Source organism: Leptidea sinapis, chromosome 31 (assembly GCF_905404315.1).
Source record: "Leptidea sinapis chromosome 31, ilLepSina1.1, whole genome shotgun sequence".
Lineage (NCBI taxonomy): Eukaryota > Metazoa > Arthropoda > Insecta > Lepidoptera > Pieridae > Leptidea > Leptidea sinapis.
This window is the reverse complement of record NC_066295.1, coordinates 727,739-736,426: the sequence shown is the minus strand read 5'-3', so window position 1 is coordinate 736,426 and position 8,688 is coordinate 727,739. Positions and strand designations below refer to the sequence as shown.

The 8,688-nt window shown below is 36.4% G+C and overlaps 1 protein-coding gene across 2 annotated transcripts in view; it reads left to right on the top strand.

Annotated features, from left to right (window-relative positions):
• The first annotated feature begins 326 nt into the window (after positions 1–326).
• The window catches only part of LOC126974190 (serine protease gd-like), a 28,631-nt gene continuing 20,269 nt past the window's right edge, over positions 327–8,688 (top strand). For both annotated transcript variants that reach the window (XM_050821631.1, XM_050821630.1), the window contains exons 1-3: positions 327–491; positions 7,242–7,454; positions 7,533–8,014. In XM_050821631.1, the coding sequence (XP_050677588.1) occupies positions 489–491; positions 7,242–7,454; positions 7,533–8,014 (698 nt within the window). In that variant the 5' untranslated portion in view covers positions 327–488. The remainder of the gene's footprint in view (positions 492–7,241; positions 7,455–7,532; positions 8,015–8,688) is intronic.

The window sequence follows — 8,688 nt, the reverse complement described above, 5'->3', positions numbered from 1 at the left end:
AGCAAACATAGGCTGCGTTGGTATGCATGAGCATTCCCCACCTCCAGTCGTTATCCCGGAGGGTTGACCTTTCCCTTAGTCTGGGCCCAAAAAAAATCTTCACAATTGTGTTAAAATTTTTATTATAACGCCTTACCTACGAACATATTCAAATTAGGTTTAGTTTTATCATTACATCCTGAAGCTAATCGATATTATTATCCGTTTTTATATAATCTAGAAGGCTTTATGCATTATGAACATCATTGCCAACCAGTTTGCTTGCGTGTGCGCAAACAGAACCTCGCATTGGAATTGCGACTGTATAACTATCTCTTTCCGTCTCTTAATTATCTGCGATTCCTTATTACCTACGGATCGTAAACTTGACCTTTGGTTTTATTATGTTATATTTGTGTCGAGATACAACCGCGTTGGACGCGCATCGCGTGTCAAATCGTGAATCAGTTTTTATTTTACTGTAATTGTTATTGCTAAAAGACGTTGATATGGTAAGAAATATGATTATTAAAAGTGTTCTGTGATATAAGTGTTACGTGGAGTTTTTAATAGCACGCCAACTTATTTCTTGTTGACATTTAAGATCAAGAAAAAACCACGAAACAGGATTCAAGAAATTTGTTACATAAGTATTTTTTATGCTCGGAATTTTTAAAAAACGGAAATTCCTTTTATTATTTAAATACATATATTACGTTCTTGGATATTTATATGTACCTTATTGCATTTACTAGATACTTTTCTGTGGTGTACCGCAGAACAGTAAAGAGTTCCTCTTTGTTCTACGATAGCTTGATTTCTGTTTAAATAATAGTTTTAATTAACAAACAATGGAAGTATTATTTATATATAAGTATACGATTATTAGGACTAGCTTGAGGAAAAACCCAGAGTAGGTACTTATTTACATCTTTGCCCAACTGTAACAAGAATACGATTTTATAAAGCACTTTACTATTTATAATTACAACACATTACTACTAACAACAGATACTCCTATCTAATAAAATCATAACAGTAGTTGATCGTATTCCATATAATATACCTAAGATTAGTTACCAAAACACGTGGGGATATGTTTATTGCACAATAAAAAAAATATCATCTAGTTATAATAAATAGCTTTTGTTTAAGAATCAGCTCTTCAATTGAACAAAATCAGGTTTAACATCTCGTATTCTATTTCTAGATGCAACCGATTCTTATGTGTGTGCTATCCCCGTTTATCTGCTGTAGTGTAATAGTGTCAAGTTATGTACCTATATCTTGTGGTAATATCGCACATAGTATAATATATGACTACGTCCACGTTAAACCTGACTGGCTCCTGCCGACACTCGAGGCACGAGATCCACAAATGTGAGGGAAGTTTCTGGAAAATACCTGACTTAAGATAAAACATTAGCAGCAATATTTCCATACAAAAGTTCTCGAATGTTTACGGTTTACCCCTTGGTTCAGATCTTGGTTTGGATCAATATTTTTTCAAAAAAGATCAACATCATTATTATCTGTATCTCTCAGTACTTAAAACGGCCTACTCATATATTATGTCACAAACAGCATAATAAGACTAGTATAAAGATCTTACAAAATAAACCGAAAAAAAGAAAAAACGTCTGATAGAGAATATTTCCTTGCAATTCAGTTTCCAAAAGTTCGTTGCGAATGTTTATCTTTCAGAGGAGGAAATAGTCGAGAGGGAAACCCTCATTTTTTGAGTATTTTAATCAGGATTTTTTTTGTAAGTGGTTTATTAGGTAAACTCGCATTTTCGCATCTATATCACCTCTGAGAACTTTGCACAAAACTGTGAGCTGCTGTCGCTTTCGCCTGTTAGGCGAGTCGTAGCCTAATGTTAAGAAGAAAACTTGTGGGATACATATAAAGGTAGTATCCGTGCATACGTTTGTTAAGATACCTTATAATAGCTGTTTCTAGCTAGCTGCGTACTAAACCACCAAATAAAAGCCGTATGACTGGTTCAGATATTTGACCGCAATCTTCGAAATCTAAAAACAAAATGCCACACATGTTGTATGTGTCAATATCATCCCAGAGAATTACATTTTTGTTCAGAGATGCCATCTCCTAAATATTTCACTAGATATTTTATTATGCCCAAGTAATATTATATTATATACAATTGTAGTTGTAACTGTTATTATATTATTATTTATGTCAATTTTCGTATACTTCATGATTAATATCCTCAGGATATGAGTGTTAGTACTTATGGTAATGTTTGATTAGTATTGAGGTCAATTCCTGTCTATCTTTAGCCTTTCGGGGTCAATATTCCCACGTTCTTATACTTTTCTTGGTTGCCCTTACTTGCGTGTCATAATACGACATTAATAAAGTATTTTTTATTAGCAGTATCTACAGTTCATTCAACTGTTCAGCCTTCAACGTATCGAGGGTTAAAGCTGGTTTATATATTAAATATCTTTACCAACATTATTTATTACTCAAATCAATGTAATTGAGCTATTCTTTCAAAATTAACCAATTTATTTTCAGACTGATAAAAATCCCTTTGAAATATCGTTGACTGGTGATAGGGTCATTATTTTACTAAATGCATTTTTAATTAAACGTAAAAAGCCTACTATAATAATATGCTATTTACTTACCAGTCCGAGGCAACTTTGCACAGGATGCCGGCTAGATTATGGGCACCACAACGGCGCCTATTTCTGCCGTAAAGCAGTAATGTGTAAACATTACTTTGTTTCGATCTGAAGGGCGCCGTAGCTAGTGAAATTACTGGGCGAATGAGACTTAACATCTTATGTCTCAAGGTGACGAGCGCAATTATGGTGCCGCTCAGAATATTTGGGATTTTCTAAGAATCCTGAGCGGCACTACATTATAATGGGTAGGGCGTATCAATTACCATCAGCTGAACGTCCTGCTCGTCTCCTCCCTTATTTTCGAAAAAAAAACCCTCATTGTAAAACCGTTACAAAACAATCAACTACGTTATAAATGGCGCCCTTGCTATCGTATTTTATTCTAAGAATTAAGGCAATTCATAAAAGCAATTAAATAACTCAGAAATTCTCGGAAAAAATACTTAAAGCTTTGATTTTACATCAATTTTGTATACATTCCTACATTATTTATTTTCCTCGTTGTTTTTTTTACAATAAAATATTGTATTTGTATATATATATATTGTATTAATAATTGTTGAATGTAATTACTAATTGTGACAGTAATCACGACTATCATGTTCACGAAGCATCCTTACACAAACAATGAGTTCAAGTTCTAAAGGTTGATGCATCCAATATACGATAATTTATATTTATACTAATATGTATAATCTATACTAATAATATTATAAAGCTGCAGTGTTTGTTTGTTTGAACGCGCCAATCTCTGGTACTACTGGTCCGATTTGAATGATTCTTTCAGTGTTGGGTAGTCCATTTATCGAGGAAGGCTATGTTTTTTTTTTCAAAATTAGGGATCCGTAATAAAATTGCTATTTTGTAACACAAGGTGTAAAATCGAAAACCTATTTTTGCGTGCGCTGCAAAAACTATTGACAATAGAACAAAATGATGTACAGGCTTTAATATAGGCAATATTTTATAACTTATAAAACTATCGCGTGAATTATACTTTATATGGCAAAACAACGTTTGCCGGGTCAGCTAGTATAATATAATTTATATTATTTAAACACGACTCATATATTGGATGCAGCACCTTACAAACTAATTGAAAAGTAAGAAAACTAAGAAAACTAGTTGAGTTTTTTGTATATTCTTCTCACCAGCTCAACTTTTTACGAATATATCTTGAATTTATAAATTTAAAAGAAATATATGTAGTAACAATTCAAAAGCGCTTAGGCTAAGCCTAATTGAATAAAGTTTATTTGACTTCGACTTTGAATAAAAAAAATTACGTAAATCGGATCATAAAACTCAGAGTAATCCATGTACATTCATAAAAAAAATACCGATCGAATTGATAACCTCCTCCTTTTTGAAGTCGGTTAAAACACGGTGTCAAGAGCCTAGAATGTTATTAAGTCTGTGACATTATTAGTCGCTTCTAAATCTTTCCAACAACTAATGAATAAGCTAATAAATAAGTGATACATTATATCTGCAATTCGTTGAATGAAAGCTGACCTATTTAGCGTTAATTAGGCAGAAACCCGCAGATTGCCGGGTAAATCGAATCCCAGCAAATTAATGGACTTGCGAGTGATTCATGTTACACATTTCATTCTGTACGTGGCTTTAATTATAGAACTTTGAAAGACTAAATACATTCGATCCTCGCCCGCCATTTACCTATGTGTTTTCGGCACTGACCTGTATAAATACTACTGGACAGGCTGTTCTATATGTTTGACAGCATTTTTTTGGTCCTATTTGAAGCGCCACTCGCGAGCGTTCAGAGAACTAATTTTGACGTATAATACAAATGGCTGCGAAGGAACGTACAATACTCTGAAGTATTTTTAGCAGTTTGATTTAATTTCGTTCGTTTTCCGTGTTACTTATACTTCAAGAATCAACGTAATAAAGTACACATTTTTTTTGTAAATAATTTCCCACCATCTATCGATGTTTGCTGAGGTTGTCATCACTAGGTTTAGTACCGCAGACTCGCTACATGGCCAACAGCGCCAAAATGGCGAATATCAAACAGGCACAAAAGCACTTTGACAGTCGCCAGTCCAGTGGTATATAGTAGAAGTCAGTGGCTTTAGGTTTTCGAATACTTATGTGTCAGCTTGATGTGTTAACAATCGCTTCCAACGTCATGAACTGCCATATGATATGCCAATTAATAATTACATTTATATAACTACTGTTAATATTTAAAACTCAAGAGAAAACTATTCTGATGATACAAACGTATTCCGTATGGTTATCCTTTGGCACTTGTTCATCCTTCTTAAACTTAAAATAATAATGTTTTTGAGTTTTGATCCATTTAAGCCAAAGGTAACTTTTGGCTTTGATACAGGCCTTTGGGCAGGTCTAGCCATGAAGCTACGGTTGAAAGAACAGTCTAGAACGTTTTCTTCCAGCCAAACCTGGGTTGTTCGTGCCTTGTTACTGGGTGCAGTCCAACTGGAAAGACCAAGGTACATTTTTAAAAAGCGTATCGCTAAGAGGCTTCACAACACGATCTAAGGACAGCTTTTGATACACTTTGGCTGACGTTTTCATTACTTTTACACACAAATGTGGCTCTTTGACTCCACGATAACACACTCCCCACTAAACCATGAGTGACGCAATATGATGAACACGTTGTACTTTTCCGTCCACTTGTGAAGCGTCTCTGGAGCTATGAACGTACTTTGCCATTTTGCTTGTTGCAGTGTTCTTCAATCGTGTTTTTATTTAGTGAATAGAATATTTCTGTACCTTTAACTCGCGTATCGGACAGCAACCATTTTGAGACACTCTGTTTATCTTTAGGAAATGATTCAGGGCATGTCCTGTGTATCCACAATAAGCACCAAGTTCTGTTTGATGATACGTAAGAGTCCTAGCGGTAATTTTCATCTCTCGCGAAATTTTTTTTGTTTCCTCGTAGGATTTCGGCGAATTCTGGCGTGAACAGGATGAACAGGCATTTTAGTTCATGCACATCATACGATTTAATATTAGCCTTGAAAAAATACGAGTAATGGTGTGAAATGGTCGAAGTTTCTTACATAATAAACCCGTTACAAATTTAGCTTGAAAAAAAAATTCGCATTTTTTTATCAATATTTATGATCACAGCGAAGTGTGTTCAAGATTAGCAAGTCGTAGAAATAATTGACGATCACATAATATGGTTCTCTCTAGAAATGCCAATAAAAAAGATCCAGCGAGTATAGCATTTGTATTTATATAATACAATTTACTACATATTGTACATCGAAGCGGAGTTGTCAAAGTTTATGTCGTGCAGTAACGTAGATGACGAGATATGTCAAAATTCAAGGCATTTATAATTTCGACAGCTCCGTCAATATTGTAAAGCCAGATAAAGTCTACAGTATTCTGCAATTACAATAACAATCTAGAAATAATATTAAATGTATCTAGAAATATCGCATCTTGTTTCCCTTCTAAAACTTTCCAACATCTAGTTAATTAATTACCCAATAATTGTCACATTATATTTGCAATTCGTTAAGCGATCAAACGAAAGCTGACCTATTAGCTCTAATTAGATAGAAACCCACAGATTGCCGGGTAAACCGGATCCGACCATTAATGTGGTAGCGAGTGATTCATGTTACACATTTCATTCTGTATCCACGGACGAGTAAAAAAATAAGGACTCCGCGCCGTGATATTAGCAAGTGAAGCACCTTTTTGCTAGTGTGTGTGCGGTTACGGGGTTACTAGTTACACAATTTTTTCTCCCTTAAATTATCATATATATTACAAATACCTTTATAGTAACGTTTTTACACTTTTTCGCAACGCACGACGGCATTTTTAAAATAGTTTATTGCGACGCAAACTGGCGGCTGATTGGCTTGTATTAGTGTGTGCGTGGGGCTATGTATTTACTCGTTTACCGGCTTGTTTTGGTGCTTCATTGTTATGTAAGGTGACACGGAGTCCTTCTTTTTTTACTCGTCCGTGTGTGTATCTAGCTTTTAGTATTCAGTGCCTTTGATGGACAAGAGTTATCCCATCTTAAACTTACTACTTACTGCCGCCGCGATAGCGGTTCTCCTGATGGAATGACGCTGGTAGCTTGGGCACGGGGTAAGGCGGTTGTGTGGGATGCGACTTACGTCGACACTCTGGCTCCCTCTCATGTCCAAGTTACGTCAGTTGGTACTGGGGCTGCTGCTTCGACTGCCGAAGACAGCAAGTGTCGCAAATAAGTTGGTCTCAGTGAGTCATACATCTTGGTGTCTTTTGGTGTCGAGACACTTGGTCCGTGGGGCCCAGAGGCGCGGAGAATATTCAAAATACTATATTCGCGCCTCAATAAGACTACTTGAAACCCAAGCGCTGGCAGCTATTGCGGTCAACGGATCAGCCTAGCTATCCAACGCGGAAATGTTGCCAGTATTATTGGTGCGCTTCCACGTAATGATAGTTTCAATTTTATGTAGTCATTATCATAAAATAAAACATATTCTACTAATTAAAAATATCGGAAAATCACAATAGCGCAAATAAAGTTTGCTAAGCGTACTCTAAGGTTACTTCGATCCCATCGACTTACAATTACACATTTTGTTTCAGATTGGAGTATCATTCTTCATTCTAGTCACAGCACTAGTAGCTTCTACATTAGAAGAAGACCTCCCACTGTCGCCTTGCCCAAATGTATTTCAGTATGAACAAACTGGCTTCGAAGCTGGACAGTGGTATGGTGTTGTCAATCTGTCCACAGATAGCACTCTCCACTCCTTGTGGTTAAATATTGTCTTAGACACTAAGGCAAATATATTAGGAGTAAGTAACTTTTTGATATTTAAAGCGATTTTTTTTTGTCAAGTGATGTATTAATCAGCACCAATTTCCTGTTCACAGAACTGGATCGGAGATGTATCTACTACAGACAATATTGACTTCAAAGTGGAGAACACAAATATGAAGATCCACCCAGGACCGGCCGTGGCCGTTAGGTTTTTCGTGCGCTATGACAAATTGGGCAAAACACCCAAATTGCAAGCGATTCGGCTTAACGGCAGGGAAATTTGTAACGCTAATAATCCCCAACCAGCTGTTGACAGGCCTGATATAGTTGTATCGAGACCCGAGAACTCCAGACCTGTTGATCGACCGGTCACAAGACCCACAGAATCGCGGCAGGACACGATCAGAGTTGATCGACCGAGCGACCGCCCGGTGACAAGGCCCGATAATCGACAGACAGAGTCGAGCAGACCTAGGCAAGAAGATAAAGTTATTACTAAACCCGTGTTTGGAAGGCCGTCTGGAGACGGGCCCGTATACGTACAACCACAGAATCCCTCATTAGATGGTAGCAATGCGAATCCCTACAGCATACTGTGAGTAAAAATAACAATCGACTGGAACAATTGGCTTGTAGATGTCTTAATATGAGTGGTGTTATGTAATCTATCTTTACTTCCTGCATTTGGTATATCATGGCTGGAAGACTGAGGTGCTTTCACTGTTTTGATTTTTCCGTTTTTTGCCATGATGTTAATACCAGATATTAATGTAATACCTTTTTATTCACGCCTTCCACTTTGATACTGGAACCCGATATGAATTAACAGTAAAATAGAAGTACATGCCGTTTTTTTATGTAATAGGAGGACAAAACGAACATACATAGGGATCACTTGATGGTACGTGAAGACCATGGTCCATGATATACTCTCTTGTATCACCAGAATCATAAATTCGTTGTCGACCTTATAAAGCGTCCATTAAACGTACCTACTGTAAAAGTGTGAAATGTACTTAGGAATTAGAAAAGTGACATCACATTGGTACGTGGCGGCGAGGATCGAACCGGGGGCTACGTGGTGAGAGTCAACAGTTCTATCTATTGCGCCATCGATGCTCATAGAATATAGAAGTTAAAATTTATGATATTTTTTATAAGAGGACTTTTTATACCTTTGCACAGGATACGGGCTAGATTATGGGTACCACGGGCGCCGTAGCTAGTGAAATTACTGGGCAAATGAGACTTATCATCTATCTAATGTCT